The 24,203-nt window shown below is 42.1% G+C and overlaps 1 protein-coding gene across 2 annotated transcripts in view; it reads right to left on the minus strand.

Moving 5' to 3' along the window:
• Positions 1 to 24,203, minus strand: part of LOC137318715 (dual specificity calcium/calmodulin-dependent 3',5'-cyclic nucleotide phosphodiesterase 1C-like) — a 478,280-nt gene that overhangs the window by 142,001 nt on the left and 312,076 nt on the right. For both annotated transcript variants that reach the window (XM_067981388.1, XM_067981392.1), the window contains one exon: positions 20,044 to 20,184. In XM_067981388.1, the coding sequence (XP_067837489.1) occupies positions 20,044 to 20,184 (141 nt within the window). The remainder of the gene's footprint in view (positions 1 to 20,043; positions 20,185 to 24,203) is intronic.

Raw genomic sequence — 24,203 nt, forward strand, 5'->3', positions numbered from 1 at the left:
AACTGACAGAAGATAATCAGGAGTGAACAAGACCATAAAAATAAAGAAAGAACTTGCATTTACATCCTACAATATAATGCATTACCGAATTGAGCAAACACGACTTAATGGGGCAGAGAATAGAATCTGTTAATGTCTTAGTTGAAGCCTGTAAACTAAAGAGGTGCAAAGGGACTAAGACTATGAAGAGAGATGCAGAGGAATCGACGGACTATCATACTGGCAGAAGAGGCCATTGAAAGACTCGCATGGAATGTTTCATCACTTCCTTTCTTCACTTCCACATACTATCCCACAGAGACCACAGAAAGGACCAGTTAACAACATAGGAATAGAAGTAGGCCATTCAGCCCGTCTAGTATGTTCCGTCATTCAATGAGATCATGGCTGATCTGTATCCTAACTCCATCCACCCGCCTTGGCTCCATATCCCTAAATACCCTTGGCTAGCAAAAATCTATCAATTTCAAATTTCAAATTGTTAATTGAGCTAGCATCTACTGCTTTTTGTGGAAGAGCGTTCCACATTTCTACCACCCTTTGCATGAAGAAGTGTTTCCTAACTTCTCTCCTGAATGGCCTGGCTCTGATTTTAAGATTATGTCCTCTTGTGCTAGACTCCCCCATCAGCAGAAAAAGTTTCTCACTATCTACCCGATCAATTCATTTCAAAATCCTAAAAACCTCAATCAAATCACCCCTTAACCTTTCATATTCCAGGGAAAACAAGCTTAGTTTATGGAATCTCTCCTTATAATCTAACCCTTGGAGCCCTGGTAACATTCTAGTGAAGCTGCACTGCACTTCTTTCTAAGGTGCAGTGCCCAGAACTGTACACAGTACTCCAGATGTGGTCTAACCAAGGCTTTTTATAGCTGTAGCAAAACTTCCTCCCCTTTATATTCTAGCCCTCTAGTTATAGAGGCTAACATTCCATTAGCCTTTTTGATTATTTTTTGTGCCTGACTACAACATTTTAGTAATCTGTGTACATGGACCCCTAAATCTCTTTGGACCTCCACTGTTCCTAGCTTTTCACCATTTAAAAAATACTCAATTCTATCATTTTTTGGTCCAAAATGGATGCCCTCACACTTATCTGCAATGAAATGCAGCTACCACAATTTTGCCCACTCACTTAATCTATCAATGTCTCTTCATAATTTTATGCTCCCATCTACAATTCTTACTATGCCACCAATCTTTGTGTCATTCGCAAACTTGGATATATGGCTCTCTATTGTGTTATCTAAGTCATTAATAAATAGAGTGAATATTTGAGGCACCAGCACAGATCCTTGCCGGACACCACTCATCACTTCCTTCCAATTCGAACACATACCCTCTATCCCTACTCTCTGTCTTCTACCGCCTAACCAATCACCTAACTAGGTCAATAATTTGCCTTCAATTCCATGAGCTTTAATTTTAGCTAACAGTCTCTTATGTGGAACCTTATCAAATGCCTTCTGGAAGTCCATATATACTATATCCATAGACATTCCCTTGTCTACTACTTTAGTTACTTCCTCAAAAAATTCAATTAGGTTCGTTAGGCATGACCCATCCTTTACAAATCCATGTTGGCTCTCTCTAATCACTCTAAGTGCTCAGTCACTCTGTCCTTAATTCTAGATTCCAATAACTTTCCCACAACAGATGTTAGACTAACAGGACTATAATTTCCTGGTTTCTGTCTCACATCTTTCTTAAATAATGAAGATACATTTGCAATTTTCCAATCTAAAGGGACAATTCCTGAATCGAAAATTGGAAAATTACGGCTAAAGCATCGGCAATTTCCTTACCTACTTCCTTTAAAATCCTGGGGTGTAAACCAGCAGGTTCTGGGGATTTGCCCGTCTTTAGTGCCATTATTTTTTCTAATGCTGTTTCTTGCTTATGTTAACTTTAGTGAGTTCCAGTCCTTGATTCATTATTAGTTTCCCTGGAATGTCAGGTGTATTATCCTCTTCCTCTAATGTGAAGACTGATACAAAGTAATTATTCAACAAGTCTGCCATTTCCTTATTTTCATTTGCAATATTACCCGCATCAATTTTTAAAGGGCCCACATTCCCCTTGACCCCTTTTCTTCCAATATAATTGTAAAAACCTTTTGTGTTAATTTTGATGTTCCTAGGACTCTTCTGTTGGTTTCAAATCAAAGGTGTACTAAAGCACCAGATGGGACCCATCTGCCAATTTTCCTTTCCTTCCTGTAGAGGAGTTTCTAATGTAAAGTACTGTCTCCACCACTGGCAGAAAGGAGATATGGAGCTCATCAGATGAGGAATCAGTGCACAAACCTCTGCTTTACCAAACTATGACACAGCTCTTCAGACAACCACAGTCCTGAACCATAGTGTAACCTGACGCCGGGCTGGAGATTTCACTATAAGTCCAATGTCACATACAATGATGGAGAGTGGAAATCTTATCCCGCTTTTTGCCATAGTGTGAGAGACACCATTCTGTATCCATCCTGTTCCATATTTACAAACTCTTAACATCCAATGACAGTCATTATATAAATTCTGACCCATGTAAGGGAGAGATTTCCTTTGTGTGCGGTGTGTAAAATTGTATACGTGATCCTTAAAAAATATGATTTTGCATATCACACAGACTAAATCTTACCTCCCAGCTGAGCAATAAATTAAATTTAGCAAATTGCACAAAAAGCAAATAAAAAGATCAGTCATATAAATAAAATGAAGCAAGGAGAAGGCACTACTGATGTGAGGTTAATTTTCCCCTCTTCCATGCTCCTGGCACTCCGGAAGCACCTCATTTGCGGTCTCCACAATTTTCTATCTGTTAGTTTTATTGGATAAAAAATCCTGGGGGCGACGAATTGGGCTGAACCCACATTCTAGATATGTTGATAGGGTGAGATGAAATAAGGTGGGAGGAGGCTCGTGTGGAGTCATAAACACCGGCATAAGGCCGAATGGCCTGTTTCTATGCTGTAAAATTCAATGTCATTCTATGTAATGGAAGATATGGAGTCTTAACAGGTGAAACACCAGGAGCACAAAATATGAACAGTTACTTCATAGTACCTGGTGCACCTATCAGTCAAGTTTGCTCAACAACTTTTTGTAGAGTGCCACTATCTTTCTCATTTGCACTCTCTTTCTGTCTGTCCGTCTCTCTCGCTCTGTGACCTGGTAAGTTGTAAATTGAAGCCAAAAGTTGCAAGTCTCCCGATAGCCACAGGTGAATGGGAGGTAGGCCACAGGAGACCAGACAGCTGTATTATGGCTGCTCCTGCTGTAAATCAACATCTCTCAGCTAATAATACTTATCCATATTTTCTTTAAAGGGATATGGTTCTCATTAAAAACTGTTTGGCAATTCTTTTTTTGTTTGGGAGGAGAAATGGATTTGAAGAATTATGGAATGACACAGCACAGAAGGAGGCCACTTGGCCCATCATGGTTGTGCCAGTTCTTTGAAAGAGTAATTCAATTAGTTCCACTCCCCAGCTCTTTTCCCATAGCCCTGCAAATGTTTCCTTTTCAAGTACTTATCCAATTCACTTCTGAAAGTTACTATTGAATTTGCGTCCACCCCCTTTCAGGCAGTGCATTCCAGATCATAACAACTCGATGCGTAAAAAAATTTCTCCTCATCTCCCCTTGGTTCTTTTGCCAATTACCTTAAATCTGTGTCCTCTGGTTATTGACCCTCCTGCCAGTGCGAACAGTTTTTCCCAGTCTACTCTATCAAAACGCTTCATAATTTTGAATGCCTTTCTTAAATATCACCTTAACCTTCTCTGCTCTAAACCCAACTTCTCCAATCTATCCACATAACTGAAGTGCCTCAACCCCGGTACCATTCTGACAAACCTCCTCTGCACCCTCTCCAAGGCCCTGACATCTTTGCTAAAGTGTAGTGCCCAGAATTAGACACAATACTCCAGCTGAGGCCTTTTTATAAAGGTTTAGCATAACTTCCTTGCCTTTGTACTCTATGCCTCGACCTATAAAGCCAAGGAACCTATATGCCTTTTTAACATCCTTCTCAACTTGTCCTGCCACCTTCAAAGATTTGTGTATGTGAACCCCTAGGTCTCTCTGTTCCTGCACCTCCTTTACAATTGTACCATTTAGTTTATATTGCCTCTCCTGGTTCTTCCTCCCAAAATGCATCACTATGCAACTTTGCATTATTTCAATCTCAATGAAGTTGTATGCAATTAATGCGATGATTCATTTTAATGTGATTTATGGCACCGTGTGGTAAATTTACAATCTAATCATAAACTTTGCAAAGCATTTTTTCATGTCGATGGTGCCCCTAATGTTATTGTAGACATTTTTATTATTCAATGAAGTACAGTAATTGTCATGCTAATTATCTGATATGTGTGAGGTTTGACTGTTCTATTTGACTGTGGTTGAACTAAACCTCTTTTATTCAACAATAACCCTCATTTATCCTGAACTAAATATTTTGCTAGCTTATACTTGATTGTTTCATTACTGATTTTCACCACTTCATGACTCTATCTAATTGTCTATTTAGAGATATATACGCTGTAAAAGGCAAGGCAAATTGATGTGTTAGCCTGACAGATCGTTCTGGAGGCAGCATTCATATTCTGGTACAAACTGGATACGCCAACGGAATTCTGTCAGGAGTTAACATTTGTTGTTGACACCCTTGAAACTATGCCCAAACCTGAGTCACTACACTTAGGGGTGGAGCGGAAACAAGCAGAAAGAAAAATCTGCTTACGTACTATCTCGGGGGTAAATTCATGATCTTGAACTCCTGGCACTGTGCTTTGCTTGCCAGGAAAACATATTGCAAATCCTGGCACAGAGGTCAGTGCGTCCCACAAGAATTTAATGAATATAAAAGCTTGTAGGCCCAGAGAACGCCATGTCCAAGTTCCCAAATCTTACTCTTCCTGTGATGAAGGTTGCATGTGGGAGTGAGATTTCTTTAAAAAACCCTGAGATTTTCCACTTTATTTAAGAGCAAATTGTATCCAGGCACTGGGGGACAAACAGCCTCCTCGTGTCCTGTAATTTCTATCACTGTATGAAATTCCTCCTTTATTGAGTCCGAGCCCAGGGAGTGGTTTAGAAATGTTGGTGCTGAGCTGAATTTAGGACGATGTGCCCAGTGAGAATTGGGGCTCCGGGCCCACTGCTCTTTGTGCGATCTCTCGGTTTGGTTCAGGTCGGTCTGTGCCGCCCAGTTTTGACGTGAAGTCCAAGTGCAGATTGGCTGTGACCAAGGCTCCCAATTCAGCATTGTCACCTTCACACAGAACCCGAGTCCAAACTAGAGTCCAAGGAGATAGGGAGAGGGATGCAATAACATTTGCAGATGTCACGCAGTCAGACGACACGTGGTCAGACGTCACGTGGTTTGAACGTAACATGATCAAATCTCTAGAAATGGTTCCAACCAGAGTTGACAATCCTAAGTACAGGTTAACTTTAAAACAGTCCCTTTGTACTTAATTGGTGCTTAGGGCCCAGCTATTCACAATATATATCAATGATTTGGATGAGGGAACCAAATGTAATATTTCCAAGTTTGCTGATGACACAAAACTAGGTGGGACTGTGAGTTATCAGGAGGATGCAAAGCGGCTTCAAGGCGATTTAGACAAGTTGAGTGAGTGGGTAAATACAGGGCAGATGCAGCATATTGTGGATAAATGAGAAGATATCCACTTCAGAAGGAAAAACAGAAAGGCAGAGTATTATTTAAATGGTGATAGATTGGGAAATGTTGATGTACAAAGGGACCTGGGTGTCCTTGTACACCAGTCACTCAAAGCAAACATGCAGGTGCAGCAAGCAGTTAGGAAGGCAAATGGTATGTTGACCTTCATTGCAAGAGCAAGGATGTCTTACTGCAGTTATACAGGCCCTTGGTGAGACCACACCTGGAGTATTGTGTGCAGTTTTGGTCTCCTTACCTAAGAAAGGATACACTTGCCATAGAGAGAGTGCAGCGAAGGTTCACCAGACTGATTCCTGGGATTGCAGGACTGTCGTATGAGGAGAGATTGGGTCAACTCGGCCTGTATTCACTAAAGTTTAGAAGAATGAGAGGGGATCTCATTGAAACATATAAAATTCTGACAGGGCTAGACAGGCTGGGTGCAGGGAGGATGTTTCCCCTGGCTGGGGGGTCCAGAACGAGGGGTCACAGTCTCAGGATACGGGGTAGAACATTTAGGACTGAGATGAGGAGAAATTTCTTCACTCAGAGGGTAGTGAACATATGGAATTCTCTACCACAGAAGGCTGTGGAGGCCAAGTCACTGAATATGTTTAAGAAGGAGCTAGACAGAATTCTAGACACAAAAGGGGTATGGGGAGAGCGCGGGAATATGGTATTGAGATAGAGGATCAGCCATGAATATATTGAATGGCGGAGCAGGCTCAAAGGGCCGAATGGCCTACTCCTGCTCCTGTTTTCTATGTTTCTATGTAATTAAAAATTAGTAACATTACATTTCTTTTACAATTACATACCATACACAGTTCAAACATATGGGAGCCATCTTAGTCATATGTGGTCTTTTACACTGCCTTATCTTCAGGGGTTCCAGCGTTTTACAGGAGGAAACGGGCATCTGAATTACACATGAAAAATTGAGAAACCTAGATGAAGAGCCCATGATGGAAAACATTAGCAATGTTGAAAAGAGCAGGTGAGAAGACCAGGGGCATTAGCGAGATTATGCTATTCTAGGCTTTTGAAGGCCTGTGCAGTATAGAGAAAAGGGAAGAGCCACAGTTTTGAGGTGCTGGGAAAGAATGAGTTAAGAGTAGGACATCTTTGTTGAGTTTTGATTTCAATATCGCGGGGATACTGAGAGAAGAAGAGTGCACAAGTCAATATATTCAGAGCTGAGGCGGAACAAGAGGGGGAAGAAATATCGCTGAATCATAAGGTTAGTGCCTCTTCAACTGATCTTCACAATGTAGCAAAATGTCACAGCAGCTTCTTATTTAGTACTGTTGGGTTTATGGAGTATACATCACCAAAACAGATTGTCTGCTCATTCATTCATTTACTGTTTATTTTGCTCCCCTGTTCGCCTACATCACAGTAATAAGTGATTCAGGAAATGCAGATCAGGTCAGTCAGTATCCGTAAAGAGAAAAGATGGATTATGATATTTCGGTTTTAATAACATTTCATTAGATCTTTCTCCTTTCTCCGCTGATGCTGACTGATCTGTTGTATATTTCCAGCATTTGCATATTTTCCTTTTTATTGGAACAAAAAATAATTCATTGTCTGTAAAGCATTTTGGGAAATTATGAGAATGTGATGAGGTGCTGTATAAATGCAAATTCTTTTCAGAAAGAAATATACACGAGAATCAAAGAACAACCAGAAATATATGAAATATATGAATATATTTCCATTGAGAAATAAAATCTCCATGGGAAAAGTGATCCACCCATGACTAACTAAAGAAGTTAAGGAGAGTATTACTTTGAAAGAAGAGGCCTATAATGTTGCCAAGAAGAGTAATAAGCCTGGGGATTGGGAGAGTTTTATAAACCAACAAAGGATGACCAAAAAATTGATAATAAGGGAGAAAATAGAATCTGAAAGTAAACTAGCAAGAAATATAAAAATGGATTGTAAGAGCTTCTACAAGTATGTAAAAAGGAAAAGAGTAGCAAAAGTAAACATTGGTCCCTTAGAGGCTGAAACAGGAGAACAACCTCTTTAATGGGGAATCAGGAAATGGCAGATGCATTAAACAAATATTTTTTATCTGTCTTCACAGTAGAAGACACAAAAAGCATACTAGAAATAGTAGTGAACCAAGGGGTAAATGAGAGTGAGGAACTTAAAACAATTAATATCACTTGAGAAAAAGTACTGGACAAACTAATGGGACTAAAAGCCAACAAATCCCTTGGACCTGATGGCCTATACCTTAGATATCTAAAACAGGTGGCTGCAGAGATAGTGGATGCATTGGTTATGATCTGCCAAAATTCTCTAGATTCTGGAAAGATCCCAATGGACTGGAAAGTAGCAAATGTTACCCCACTATTCAAGAAGTGAGGGAGACAGAAAACAGAAAACTACAGGCCAGTTAGCCTGAGATCGGTCATTGGGAAAATGCTGGAATCTATTACTAAGGAAATGGTAACGGGACACTTAGAAAATCATAATATGATTAGGCAGAGTCAACATTGTTTTATGAAAGGGAAATCATGTTTGACAAATTTATTAGAGTTTTTTGAGGATGTAACCAGCAGGGTAGATAAAGGGGAACCTTACTTTGAAAGGATGGATAGAGCATGGATAGAGGATTGGCTAAAGGACAGAAAACAGAGAGTAGGGATAAACGAGTCATTCTCAGGTTGGCAGTCTGTAACTAATGGGGTGCCGCAAGGATCGGTACTTGGGCCTCAGCTATTTACAATCTATATTAATGCCTTAGATGAAGGGACGGAGTGTAATGTATCCAAGTTTGCTGATGATACAAAGCTAGGTGGGAAAGTAAGCTGTGAGGAGGACACAAAGAATCTGCAAAGGGATATAGACAGATTAAGTGAGTGGGCAAGAAGGTGGCAGATGGAGTATAATATGGGGAAATGTGAAGTTATTCACTTTGGTAGGAATAACAGAAAAGCAGAATATTGTTTAAATGGTGAGAAACTATTAAATGTTGGTGTTCAGAGAAATTGGGTGTCCACGTACAGGAAACACAAAAAGTTAGCATGCAGGTACAGCAAGCAATTGGGAAAGCAAATGGCATGTTGGCCTTTATTGCAATGGGGTTGGAGTACAAGAGTAAGGAAGTCTTACTACAGTTCTACAGGGCTTTGGTGAGACTTCACCTGGAGTACTGGATACAGTTTTGGTCTCCTTATCTAAGGAAGGATATACTTGCCTTGGAGGCGATTCAATGAAGGTTCACTAGATTAATTCCTGGGATGAGAGGGTTGTCCTATGAAGAGAGGTTGAGTAGAATGGGCCTATACTGTCTGGAGTTTAGAAGAATGAGAGATGATCTCATTGAAACATATAAGATTATGAGGGGGCTTGACAGGGTAGATGCTGAGAGATTATATCCCCTGGCTAGAGAGTCGAGAACTAGGGGGCATCGTCGCAGGATAAGAAGTCGGTCATTCAATACTGAGATGAGGAGGAATTTCTTCACGCAGAGAGTTGTGAATCTTGAGAATTCTCTACCCCAGAGGGCTGTGGATGCTGAGTCATTGAATATATTCAAGGTTGAGGTAGATAGATTTTTGGACTCCGGGGGAATCAAGGGATATGTGGATTGGCGGGAAAGTGGAATTGAGGTTGAAGATCAGCCATGATCTGATTGAATGCCGGAGCAGACTCGAGGCCGTATGGCCTACTCCTGCTCCTATTTCTTATGTTCTTATGTTCTTATGAAAGATTGGCAAAGCCCTATAATGATCTGATGGCATTGGAAAGAAAAATGGTGCATTCTAGCCACTCACAAAATGCTTGCTCTTTTTAAGTCACATACAATTTTCTAAAGGTCACACTTTCAAGTAAAAAAACCCTCTAAAATCAGCATTGCAATCAGTTAATTGAGATCAGTTACAATAGTGAAAGTCATTCTGCCCATTTGTTATGAACCTTTCTACTGGGGAAGAAAATATTACTGAGGCAGTATGACCCAGCTGGCTAATCTGTCAGTGTGTTTTCTCATTTGCATGCCCCTCGAGCTAGTTGTGCCATTCAATTAGATCATGGCTGATCTGTATCTTAACTCCATCTACCCGACTTGGTTCTGTATCCCTCAATACCCTTGCCTAACAAAAATCTATCAAAGTTTTGAAATTTTCAATTGATCTAACTTCAGCAGTTTTTTGGGGAGAGAGTTCCAGATTTCCACTACCCTTTGTGTGAAAAAGTACTTCCTGACATCACCCTTGAATGTCCTAGCTCTAATTTTAAGGTTATGCCCCCTTGTTCTGGACTCCACCACCAGAGCAAATAGTTTTTCTTAAACACCTCAATTTGATCATCCCTTAATATTCTATACTCAAGGGACTACAAGCCTAGTCTATGCAACCTGTCTGCATAATTTAACCCTTTTAGTCCAGGTATCATTCTGCTGAATCTGCACTGCACAACCTCCAAGGCCATTATATCCTTCCTGTGGTGTGGTTCCCAGAACGGAATGCAGTGCTCTAAATGGGGCCTAACCAGAGCTTTATTTAACTGTAACAAAACGTCCACTCATTTTTTATTCCAGCCCCCTTGAGATAAAGGCCAACATTCCATTAGCCTTTTTAATTATTTTTTGTACCTGTCCACTAGCTTTTAGTGATTTCTGTACTTGGACCTCTAAATCTCTCTGCTCCTCCACAGTTCCTAGCTTCTTACCATTTAGAAAACACTCTGATCTAGCTTTCTTAGGTCCAAAGTGGATGACCTCACACTTCCCCACATTGAACTACATCTGCCACTGTCTTGCCCACTCACTTAATCTTTCTATGTCCCTTTGCAACATCTGCGCCCCTTTTATGATGATGGTTGTGTTCCAGATGAGGGGTGCTTAGTATTGAATAGTATTGTTAATATTAAAATAGAAGTAATGTTATCTTGGGTAGGTTAGGAAAGCTCAAAATTGATAGGGCTCGAGGTCCAGATAATATTCATCCAAAGGTGGTTAAAGAGATAGGGCAGGTGCTCTGTGAGCCTCTTGTCCATGTCTTTAATAGTTCAATAGAGTCAGGGGTAGTAACCTTAGACTGGAAGCTAACTCATGTAGTTCCTATTTTCAAAAAAGTGGACAAATCAGAGCTGGAGAACTACAGGCCTATCAGCCTGACATCAATTATTGAGAACATGGTAGAAGGGATCATAAGAGATGCCCTTTATGATCACTGGGAAAGGGAAGGGACCATTAGAAATTGTCAATACGGCTTCCGAAAAAATAGGTCATGCCTAACAAATTTGATAGAGATATTTGAGGAAGTCACTAGGGTTGTGGATGAAGGTAATCCAGTAGACATTGTCTACCTGGACTTTCAGAAAGCTTTTGGTGAGGTAACTCACACTAGGTTACTTCACAAGATAGAATCTTGTGGTGTCAGCAGAAATTTGAAATGCTGGATTAGGAATTGGCTCCAATCCCGCAGCCAAAAAGCTGTAGTCAGCGGATGTGGTGCAGCCTGGAGACATGTTACTAGTAATGTCCCCCGGGGGTCGGTCCCATTTCCGCTATTCTTCACGGTCTTTATTAATGATTTGGAAAGTGGTGTTGGGAGTATGGTAAGTAAGTTTATAGATGACACCAAAATCTGTGCAAGGGTTAAGATGGTAGAGGAATGCAATTAAATCCAAAAAGATTTAGATGGGCTAGGGGAGTGGGCCACACATTGGCAAATGGGTTTAATTTAGATAAATGTAGTGTCATGCATGTTGGTAGTGCCAACACGGAATACATGTATCATTTGCAGGGAACAATAATGAAAGAGGTAGAGCAACAAAACGATCTTGGTGTTATTGTGCACAGATCACTAAAGGTTCATTATCAATGTAGAGAAACTGTAGCTAAAGCTAACAAGGTTTTGGGTTATATTAAATCAAAGGACACCATTTTGACACTATACAGGTCACTGGTCAGACCACACCGAGAGTCCTGTGCCCAGTTTTGGTCTTCCCCACATGGTGGGTGATATAGCAACCTTGGAAAAGGTCCAGAGGAAAGCTACAAGAATGATTCCTAGCTTAAAGAACCTCAGCTACTCAGATAGGCTCAAGGACCTTGGTCTATTTACTTTCGAGCAGCATAGACTTAGAGGTGACCCGATAGAGGTCTATAAAATAATTAAAGGGCTGGATAGCTTCCTTACTGATAGATTATTCCAGTTTAACAGATTGGGGAGGACCAGGGGACACGAGTTTAAACTATGGAAGAGTAGGAATAGACTGGATGTTAGGCGGTTCTTCTTTTCCCAGAGAATTGTGAGCCTCTGGAATACACTGCCGGCTGGTGCTGACTCTCTGCCTTCAAGGGGGAGCTGGACAGGTTCCTGACTGGGACAAAGATTGCTTCATATAGAAGATAACTGTCTTTTTAGATAACACTTGGTCCATGTGATCACCTGGACAGGTTTTGATCACCTGAGGGTGTCGAAAGGAATCTTACAGAGTATTTTTTTCCCTTATTGGCCCTAGTTTTTTTCTGTTCTTTGCCTGTCCCAGGGCTGTGGGGGTGGTTGTAATGCTGGGAGGCCAGGGGAGGGAAGAAGTGTTCATCCAGGATGGTCTGGCCATCATGGTGTGGGCAGGCTTGATGGATCAACTGGTCTTTTCCTGCCCATCAATTTCGTATGTCCGTATCTACAATACTTACTCTGCCACCTAACATGGTGTCGTCAGCAAACTTAGATATATAACTCTCTATTTCTTCATCTTAGTTATTTATAAATATAGCGAAAAGCTGAGGCCCCAGTACAGATCCCTGGGGTACACCGCTAGTCACATCCTGCCAATTTGAGTACATACCCGTTATCCCTACTCTCTGTCTCCTACCTCCTAACCAATTCCGTACCCATGTCAATAGGTTGCCTCCAATTCCATGCGTTCCCATTTTTGTTAACAGTTTCTTGTGTGGGACATTATCAAATGCCTTTTGGAAGTCCATATAAATAACATCCATAGACACTCCATTATCTACCACGTTAGTTACCTCCTCAAAAAATTCAACTAGGTTCGTTAGACATGACTTACCCTTTACAAATCCATGCTGGCTCTCTCTGATCAGTTCATATTTGTCCAAGTGCTCAGTCACTCTGTCCCTAATAACAGATTCTAGTAACTTCCCAACAACAGATGTTGGACTATTGGCCTTTAATTCTCTAGTTTATTTATCCTACCCTTTTTAAATAATAGTGACATTGTCAATTTTCCAATCCAGGGGTCCCACAGTGAGTTGACATGTTAAATACTGAATCTACTATCACTCCAGATCCCTTTCTGCTTCACTTTGAGCTATTTCTACATCATACATTGTATATTTGTCAGATCCATTTTTCCTTAATGTACTGTACTTTATATTAAATTTCATCTGCCGTTGATTCAATCTATTTCTTTCAATAACATCAAACCAGTTAACCTTACAAAACAGATACAGAATTATTTGTTTTCCCATTGTTAAAATAATGATACTTGACCATTTTAATATAGTGTATCAACCCACACAGATTCTGTTTAGTGCCAAGATACATCCTTCACAGGATTGATTTTGTATTTGCCAAGAGTCAAACAAGTAATGAGTTTCAAAGCTCAGAGGAGAAGATCTTCCCTGTGTGCTATATGGCTGATTCTCTAATCGGCACTCCCAGCGAGGATCAGTGCTTGCAGGGAGCGCTGGTTGGGAACTCACAGCCCCTGATTTTCTGCTCATTTGAATTAAAGGATGGAAAATCAAGGCCTGCCATCCTCCAGCTTCCCGGCAAATGACGCTCTTCTCCAGGAGATCCTGATTAAGGAATCAGCTCTTATATGTAACAAAATTGTAAGTGTATTCTTTACAAGTGGATTTATGGCTCTGTTACATATAACAAGCAATATGGGGAAGGGTTATTGTTTATTACACATGGGCAATAGCTGAACAACTGCCACTGCCGGTCATTATACCTCATAAAATAATTTCTATAAAACTCCACAATGACTGTCCCGTTCTGCTGAAGTCTTGTAAATGTTTCAATTACAGTCAGCTTTCCAGTGTTTTCACAGACAATAATCAGCTATTTTTCATTCAACATAAGCATTCCTTACCGTCCTGATACAAAAAACAAATTTCAGAATAAATGATATTTTTTTAAAAAGCACTAAAAAGGGTCTGGATGTTACAATTTTAAAAAGAAATATTCAATAAGTTTCTAACCGTTTAAGAGCTCATGGAGCTTTCTTTTTCACCCACTCCAGAGGGGTGAGAACAGTACACAGTGTGATCCTGTTCTAAACAGGCAGGAAATCATACTCCAGCCCTACAACTCTCCAAAGATCTCTGTGTTCCTCCAATTCTAGCCTCTTGCGCATCCTCGATTTTCATCGCTCCACTGTTGGCGGCTGTGCCTTCAGCCGTCTCGGCCCTAAGTTCTGGAATTCCCTCCCCAACCCTTTCCGCCTCTCTGCCTCTCTCCTCCTCCTTTAAAACGCTCCTTAAAGCTTATATCTTTGACCAAGCTTTTGATCACCTGTCCTAATATCTCCTTATGTGGCTCGGTGTAAAATTATGTTTGATAACGCTCCTGTGAAGCAGCTTGGGATGTTTTATTACGTTAAAGGCGCTATATAAATGCAAGTAGTTGTTGTTGTGCCATATTAGCCTGGCTGCAGTTGGAAATAGTGTGAACTATTATTTATTAACAGTGACACTCTTGAAGCCGATTTGATGATAATATTGAAATGAGGCTCTCACACATTTTGTACAAGAATACTAAGTCAGCTGTGAATCGGGCAGAGATTGGGTAAAAGGTCCCCCCCGCCTGATTTCCTAACCTCTGCTCGTACACTCTGTACTGGTAGGACTGAGCCTGCCAGCTGGAAGATATAGCCAGTATTCTTCCTAATCCCAATTGAAAATTTGGATTGGGAGAACTGTGTTCCAATCTTCTACATAGTGTGAGCACCTAGCCTTCATATTTCTGGTCTCTCTTACATGAAGGAGATCTTGTAGAGAGACCAGGCATCGTAGCTTGTGCCATTAACCTATTCAACTTAGGGGAAGGACTCCCATCATCATTTTTCGTAACGTCTGCCATCCGAGCTGCCAGCACGGCACCATGGCCCAGCCCTTCTCAAAAAATTCCAGCCTTAATTCCTCAAATATGAGTACAGGAGCAAGTCATAAACCTGCAGTGTGCTTTCCATTTTTTCCTGTTAGATTTAATGTTCATTTTATATAAAGAAAGAAATAAGATTATGATGAAAACAATTGGCAGTGAGACATAAGGAATCATTTACAGAGGCTTTGCTTTCAACTTGGAATCACCCCAGTGCGTCAGAGAAAGAGTTATAACATTATAGGGCCAATTCTCTAACCCATGCTCCCAACTAGTGAGGCTCAATACTGGGAGTGGAGCCTCTCAAAGTTATCCCCATATTGTCATCAATTATGTGAAGAAAGACAATTTACTAGGGGACAGCACCTCTTCAAATCTTCAATTCTGGATGGACTCAGTGTTTAACACTGTCTTGTGTTAGGAATCAAAATGGAGTCATTGAGAGTAGCTGAACCATCCAAACCAGGAAGGTCCTAGGTTCAATCCCTGTGCTGTGCTGAGTTGACCAATCTCAACCAGGACGTGGTAACAGGGTGCTACAATGGGCCTTAGCACCGTTAGGGAGGGAAAAAATTCCAAAATCCCTGTCCGCATTGCTATCTAGAGACTCCTGCTGGAAGTGCACAGGGTGGACAATACATGAGGCCAGGATTGAGATTCGTTGGGATGCCCCCATGGTAGAATAGGCTGTTGACACTCACGTCATACATGAAGAGTGGCCACTTGGGCAAAGTAATGAAGGGCAGCCTAGCAAAGAGTTGAGGGAAAACTGGTGGAAAAGGCAGGAAGTAAAACATGGCTCCAAGAATGATACCATTAATAAGCAGAGGTTCACACTTCTCCAACTGCAAACAACCAGGCTATTTATTTTAGTAATGACTTTGCCCCGGTCAGCGGAGGCAAGGGTCACGATCGCTGAATAATGGGTACTCTGAATAATGGTATAATCCAGCGAGGTACTCGCGATCGATGACGTGGAGTGGTGACCCCCAGTACATCTAGCTGGTTCTCCTGGTAGGGAGTTGTGAGTCAGGCTAATGACCTGTCCATGTAAAAAGGAAATGTTGTTATGAAAACAACCCAGAGCATGATCTGCTAGATGTTAAGCAGTGAAAGAAATGGGTTGCTTCATGTTCCGCTCATCACAGAAGAAGGAGTAATGACTTTCATTTTTTCTCTAAACTTTCCCAGCTCCAGGTCTTTTTCCTGAGTTAGTGAAGCAGTGATACTGCTGTACAAAAATACAGTCTGAACTGGTCAGCTGGACTTGCTCTTGCACATGCTCACATACTTCTTGACAAACCTTTGCATAGTATCATTGTAATAAAAAGGTGATGATGTAATCTGATGCTCCCACCAGGGGGCGTCTCCCAGGAAGCCTCAGATTCGAGTTTCCACCCATCGACTTTAATGGATGGAAAATCAAGGGCTACGCAGCTGCAGTTTCACAAGGTGCTCCCGCACCAGATCATGGAATTACCCCTACAATGTAATACTTTATTGCAGATTTCCCACCCTCATGGATAACAGAACACTCGTAGATGCCCGATGTGCTTTGCTGAATGGGTCTCATGAGGAGATGTTACGTGGCATCTACAAGTGGAGAAGGACAGGAATAGTCACTTTATAACCGTGCCAGTGATGATTGCGTGCCATCGTTTAGCCCTTCACAAGTGACTGCAGACACTGCCTCTGAAAGAAGTGAGCTGACAGCGATTCCAGCAAAGAAGGCCCCTGACACAGTTGCAGGTATATCAGGATTAGCCACAGGTACAGGCATCAGGCTTCATCAGCCCCATGCAGCCTGCTGAGGCTGAGTGGCTGAGCAACCCTCAGCTAGAGGAACTACAGAAGGCATACGTACAGAAATGACATATTATTAAAATAATACTGCCTCTTCATATGGTGGATAATGTCCTACAAATGCATTAAGCATTCATACACTCATTTCACACTCTAATTTTCAGCCTCTGACGAAGTTGTGACTTACAAGGGATAAACATATCAGAAAATCAGGCTTCTTCAACAGCACCTCCCAAACCCGTGACCTCTACCACCTCGAAGGACAAGGGCAGCAGGCACTTGCACCACCTGCACGTTCCCCTCCAAGTCACACACCATCCCGACTTGGAAATATATCGCCATTCCTTCTTCACCGCTGGGTCAAAATCCTGGAACTCCCTTCCTAACAGCACTGTGGGAGAACCTTCACCACACGGACTGCAGCGGTTCAAGAAGGTGGCTCACCACCACCTTCTCAAGGGTAATTAGGGATAATAAATGCTGGCCTTGCCAGCGATGCCCACATCCCATGAATGAATAAAAAACACGCTGAAACATACCCATGTCCACTCAACCACTGGTCAACCACTGCACTTCCTACATATGTTGTAGTTTGTCATTCTTTCGTTGTGCAGAAGAGGGTTAGTTGTCGAAAATTAAAACAATACAAAAATAACAGGTGAATCAACTGGCAGTTGTGTGACTGTGATATGCCCAACAGAATGTTTTATTCAGCAACTTCAAAGCTTACTGGAAGAATTAAGCAATGAGAACCTCATACATCTGTTTCCCTGCTGCTCTGCTACATCACCCACCTAGTCTCCCAATGCTTGGAGTTGCTACTCATTCAAGGTGGGAACTTTGTTTGCAGACACTCGATGGGTTAAATGTATACAGTCCATGACACCCCGTACTTTGGGGGAGCTACCAATCTGCAGCTGTATTTTTAATATTCTATATCGTTGCTGACTGTATGTAGATGAGCACATGGGCAGAGAGGTCTTCAGCTATCCTCCTGAGTGGAGTATATCAGATTCCTGTGATATCCCCTGTGGGTATTGGAATGTTGCTCCAGTATAAAAATTGAAGGAAATGGTGACCCTTCACCACTACTGGTACTGCAGTGTGAGTGGCCCCCTGCAAATCACTGAGAAGCACCTCAGTGCTGGACTCTCTGCTGAGCCCTAGCATCATTGTACACCAACACCATCGTAACCAGGTAGCTGACTCTATTGTGGTAAATTTGCTGCCTAGGTTGCTTGCTTTGTGAGTTGTGAGCCTATATATTCTGCACTCCCAGGTCACCCTGCTCTGACAATAGTGACTGCACTCAAACTGTGTGCCAGAAAATTCCTTTCCACTGACCATTGCCAGAAGACCGACTTTCCCCTCCAGGCATTCCCCAAGTGCAATTTGGGAGGAATACAACCTGAGCACCTGACCTTCCTTTTGGGCTTAATTTAAATAATGCACTTGTGCGCTGGGTAGAGGCGGTGGTGACATTGGGCACAGGCAAGAAAGGAAGAGGAAGCCTGGATGTTTGTGGTGCCCTAAAGGTAGCAACATTAAAGGGACAGGAATAAGGGAAGCCCCATAAAAGACAAAGAATGATTTATGTGGATATGAGGCTGGCTGGAAGATGTGATTTTTCACTGTCAGCTGCTGATGAATATTGAAGAGTGCTGAAATCCGTGTTAGCGAGCCAGGAGCTGAAATTTGCATGTTGGTGATCTGCTCGTTTATTTAAAGGTGAATGTGTTCATTCTGCTGTACCGTGGCTGGGATGGCACAGTACCCAAAGCAGAAGCCTGGGCACTCATGTAAAGTTCCTCAGGGCCTCTCCCACCCCGTTACCATAACTTTGGCACACGTTCGGCGGAAACCCCATTTACACACGTAACCAGGGTTTCTGCCAAACTTAGGCCGAAGTTATGGCGTCGAGAAGAAGGCCCGAGGAAATTCACCCCCAAAGTATATACATGTACATACACACGCACCAACACATGGACCGATGCACGCACACACACACACATCCACATACACACACACCAAAACATGGACCAATGCACGCACACACACACACATCCACATACACACACGCACCCACATACACACACACATCCACATACACACATCCACATACACACACACCAACACATGGACCGATGCACGCACGCACACACACATCCACATACACACACACCAAAACATGGACCAATGCACGCACGCACACACACATCCACATACACACACACCAACACATGCACCAATGCACGCGCACACACACACACCCACACACACACACGCACCCACATACACACACACACATATACACACACACCAATACATGCACCAATGCACGCACACACACACACACACATCCACATACACACCCGCACCCACACATGCACCAATGCACGCACATACACACACATCCACATACACACACACATACACACACACACCAATACATGCACCAATGCACGCACACACACACATGCACATACGCACCAACGCGCTCACATCCACACACACACATAACAATACTTATACACACACACACACAACAATACTTATACACACACACACACACACACACACACACGGACACGCGCAGTGTTGGTGACGTGTTATCGTGATATTGCTGCATTTTGGATGTGGAGCAACAGGGAATGTAAGAAAAGTGAGCAACAACAACAACTTGCATTTATTTGGGCCTTTAATGTAAATAAAACATCCCAAGGCGCTTCACAGCATTATCAAACAAAATTTAACACTGAGCCACATGAGGAGACATTAGGACAGGTAACCAAAAGTTTGGCCAAACAGGAAGGTTTTAATGAGCGTTTTGGAGGAGGAGAGAGAGGTAGAGAGGTTTTGGGAGGGAACTCCAAAGCTTTGGGCCTAGGCTGTTGAAGGAACGACCGCCAATAGTGGAGCAATTAAAATCGGGGATGCGCAAGAGGCCACAATTGGAGGAGCGCAGAGATCGTGCAGATAACTTCCCCCTGGCCACAGCCCCCAACAGAAACTGTTTATGTTCTTTAAAAGAAGTTGTGACCTACATGACAGAACATAGGGTTAGAATTACTAAATTAAAGTATGAGAGAGTGAGAGACAGGGCAGGGAAGGGAAGAGATTCTGTAACTTTGGGTTAAGGATCAGAGGCTAATGAGGATTGGAAATCCAGGGGTGAGAGTTCATCTAGATAACAGATGAGCAACTTTAGATTGATGTATGTATGTGCAATTCACTTTCAGTGACATGTATTCTTCCTCATTCAGGCACCAGTGAGACACGGCAGCACTGCTCATTGCATGTAGGGTAGACCAATGGTTAGCCCTCTGGGATTACCTCTCTTTTTGCTATACCATATATAAAAACCAGAAACCGCTTTCATGCTTTTGGTTTCGGTGCATTAACTGCACAAAAGCAAGTTTACATGGGATTACCCCACAGTACTTACCACAACACCAGTTCTCAGGAGAAGATAATGGACAGTCTGTGTAACATCTGCTGCATGTAGTAGATTGTGATAGGGGTTTTTATGCTTCATGTATCCGACTTCAAGGGCTTCAATAAATGACACAAGGGAGGAAATAGGAATCTGAAATTAAGATAAAGGTCAAAAGTCAGAAGATTTACACTGTAAAGGCATCTACGACATTCAGTCTGGTAAACAGTGAATAAAATCTATCAACGTAGAATGCTGCATTCAAAATTGCTTCAGTGGCTTGTAGTGGTCAGATTAATATAAAGCAGGGGCAGTCTCCCACACGCCCTGCTAACTCCTTGCTGTGCTGCAACTGAGCGAAGAGAGAAAATTCTTACAATAAAAAGTAAAGAGAATATAACCAAACACAGACATTTCTGAACAAAAACCCTTCTTCAGCTGAGGCTGTGTGTGTCATGTGCACATAACACAGACAAAGGGATTGGTACAGTCGTGTATTTGTTATGCTACTGGATTAACAACCCCCCAAAAGTTGTAAGTTCAAATTCCACCATGGCAAATTATGAAACTGAATTTGATAAATCTGATCATTTTCGGACTAACACCAGGGGAAATAAAACAAATTTTAAAGTAAAATACCATTTTGATGTCCATATAGAATGCGTCTGCATTAGACTCCACTCCCAAATTAAGCTTTCCCCCAGAGAAAAAAATGACTAACGGGTATATAGGAGATAATTTATGAGACCGTGCCGCGGGTGGAGAGTCTGGCCTGCTGGCGGTGTAAATTGGAAATCCAGGCGCCCATCACCAGTGCGTGGCCAAAATTTTAACTTTGGAACGGCAGGTGGGCAAATCTCCTAACTGGAAATGTGTAAAATTTCCCCCCAGCCACAGCCCCTTCAGAAACTGTTTTCGTTCTTTAAAAAAAGTTGTGACCTACATGACAATAGATAGGGTAGAATTATTAAATTAAAGTATGAGACATTGAGAGACAGGGCAGAGAAAGGAAGAGAACCTAGTCAGAGGCTGATGAGTTTTGGAAATCTGAGGGCGAGTGTTCATCTAGTCGCTACATGTTGAATATGCTTCAGTGGAAACGCAGAACAGAGGAAACCTTTGTGAACGTATTTACGAGATGACTATACATCATGAACTGAGGAATTCTTACCCTAGGAAAGGGGCTGCCTCAAAGAATTCTCGTTCAGAGAGAGATGCTGAAATGTAAGTGGACTAAAACCCTCTTCTGACATTGTGACATTTTCAAAAACCACACGTGGATAATCCCCAGCATAAGGTTTAACCAGTTTGTTAATTCAGTTCTGATGATTCTTAAAAATAAAATTCTCTGTTTCCAACATCTAAGAATCCACTTTAGGGCTTTCAAGATGAGTCGTTCATCAGAGAAAAGGACAGCCTAGGTTGTGGTATAGGGATTATCAAAATGCATCAACTGCACAACATACCCCTCAAATACATAGGGAGAACATCAAAATATAGACACTCAGTAACAATATCATTACACCAAGTCATTTCTTGTCATTTACAATCTTACTTGCAAGGCAGCATAGTGCCGTTAATGCATTTTTTCCACGCTATTAAGTATATGTATTTAAGAACATAAGAAATGGGAGCAGGCGTAGGTCAGCCGGCCCCTCGAGTCTGCTCCACCATTAAGATCATGGCTGATCTTTGATTTCAACTCCACCTATCCACCCGATCCCCATATCCCTTGATTCCCTTAGAAAATCTAATAAGAAAAACGTGTTTGAATTAATAGTATATAGCGTACAGGCATACAAGTTTCCAATAACTAATGATGATCGATAAAAGAGGTAATGGATGCAAACAATTAAAAGGAGCCCTGAGGTAAATACAACGGAAGAGACTAATTTTTCTGAATACAGATGACTTCATTTGCAAAGCAGAACATTGCAGCTGATCCACAGACCCGCTGAGATCTTAAATATTTGTTGACAATACTAATCTTACTAAGACAGGCACCATCCCTGATTACTCATGCACATTAACACAGTCCATGATCTGCATTCTGAGCATCCTTGATAAATGAATCACAGCGTGATCAGAGTGATGGTGTAATGAGAGGACCAGGTGACCACTAATCCATTTACTGTACACCTCCCTGTACAGATGCTTTTGGGTTCTCTTCAATTATATCAATGCCCTTCCATTTCCATGATTGCTAATATTAAAAGGCAATTTTTTAATGTCATCTGCTGTTCAATGAACAATGCTCTGCAAAAACAGAGAGCTCGTCACACATGCAGTGCTTGCTTTTGAGCAGCCAGGAATGATGCCAGTACCATTTAATATTGGGAATTTTGTGTTTTATTTACATCTGCACTAATGTGAATGCACTGTGCAGTGGACAGCAGCCAAATCACATTCTAAGTGCTGAAGTAGTGCTGTATAGATTCCAGTATAACATCTGCAAGCAACGTACCCCATAAACCCATAAACATCATAATGTAATTGCACACAATCACCTCTGCTGTAATCCAGACATCTCTCCCTGGTCCACTGCTCTTCACTATGTACGTGCTACCCCATGACCATATACTGCTCATTCAGCACTGTGCCCCATCAATCCAGAGATTCTGCCACTGTCTATCTAACATCAGGGCCTGGATGATCAAACATTTCCTCCAGATTAATGTTGGCAAAATCAAAGTTATCTTTTTTGCCCCCCATCAGCACCTAAGTGCTTCTGACCTTGATTCCATCAACCTCCATGTCTGCCACTTCAGGTCGAGTCAGAAGGTGCAGAACCTTGGCCTATCACTCAACCATAAGCTCAACTTCTTTTCCACATCCACCCTGTTACTAAGATTACTTTATTCCACCCCCACATTTCCCTCTTTGTCTCTACTTCTCTCAGTGCCACTGAAACCCAAGTCCAAGCTTTTATCACCAAGGCTGAACTTCTCTAATTCTCTCTTAGCCAGACTCCCTGCCTCAACCTTCCACAAGTTACAACACATTCAAAATGCTACAGCCTGCATACTGTCCTACACACGCCTATCAGTCCCTTCCTCTCTTAGCTCCATCCCACAATGCATTTACTTCAAAATTCTTATCCTCTTTTTCAAATCCCTCAATGTCCTCACCCAACCTACCTTTGTAATTTCTTCTAATCTGATGTCCCTACATGCACCCTCCTCTCCTATAATATTAGTCTACACTTCGTCCTCTGCTACCTCCAATGCCACCATTGGTAGTGGAGGAGGAGGAGTAGCCTAATATTAGAGGAGAGGAAGGTGTGCCTAGGGACATCAGGCTGGAAGAAATCACAAAGGTAGGATCGGTGAAGACATTGAGGGACTTGAAAGGGAGGCAAATGGTATGTTAGCCTTTATTGCAAGGGGATTAGAGTGTAAGAGTAAGGAGGTCTTGCTGCAATTATATAGGGCTCTGGTGAGACCACACCTGGAGTACGATGTACAGTTTTTGTCTCCTTACCTAAGGAAGGATATACTTGCCTTAAAGGCGGTGCAACAAATGTTCACCAGATTGATTCCTAGGATGAGAGTGTTGTCCTATGAGGAGAGACTGAGTAGAATGGGCCTATATTCTCTGGAGTTTAGAAGGAGAGGTGATCTCACTGAAACATATAAAATTCTTAGCGGCCTTGACAGGGTAGATGCTGTTTCCCCTGGCTGAAGAGTCTACAACTAGGGGTCACAGACACAAGATAAGGGGTCGGCTATTTAGGACCGAGATGAGGAAAAATTTCTTCACTCAGAGGGTTGTGAATCTTTGGAATTCTCTACTCCAGAGGGCTGTGGATGCTCAGTCGTTGAGTATATTCAAGACTGAGATCGATGGATTTTTGGACGCTATGGGAATGAAGGGTTATGGGCATAGGGCGGGAAAGTGGAGTTGAGATAGAAGATCAGCCATGATCTTATTGAACGGCGGAGCAGGCTCGAGGTGCCTTATGGCCTACTCCTGCTCATATTTCTTATGCTCTTATGTTCTCATTCAGTCACTGCACTCGTGCCTTCTGCCTAGTTCCTGCCACCTTGACATCTCCCTCACTGTTTTCAAGAGGGACAGTGACTGAAAAGAAGGAATAATTTACAATATCACCTAGTATGGGGGTTAGAAAGGGAAGCTGGGTGGTCAGCAATTTAGTTGCAAAGGAGTCAGAC

This window comes from Heptranchias perlo, chromosome 3, assembly GCF_035084215.1.
Source record: "Heptranchias perlo isolate sHepPer1 chromosome 3, sHepPer1.hap1, whole genome shotgun sequence".
NCBI lineage: Eukaryota > Metazoa > Chordata > Chondrichthyes > Hexanchiformes > Hexanchidae > Heptranchias > Heptranchias perlo.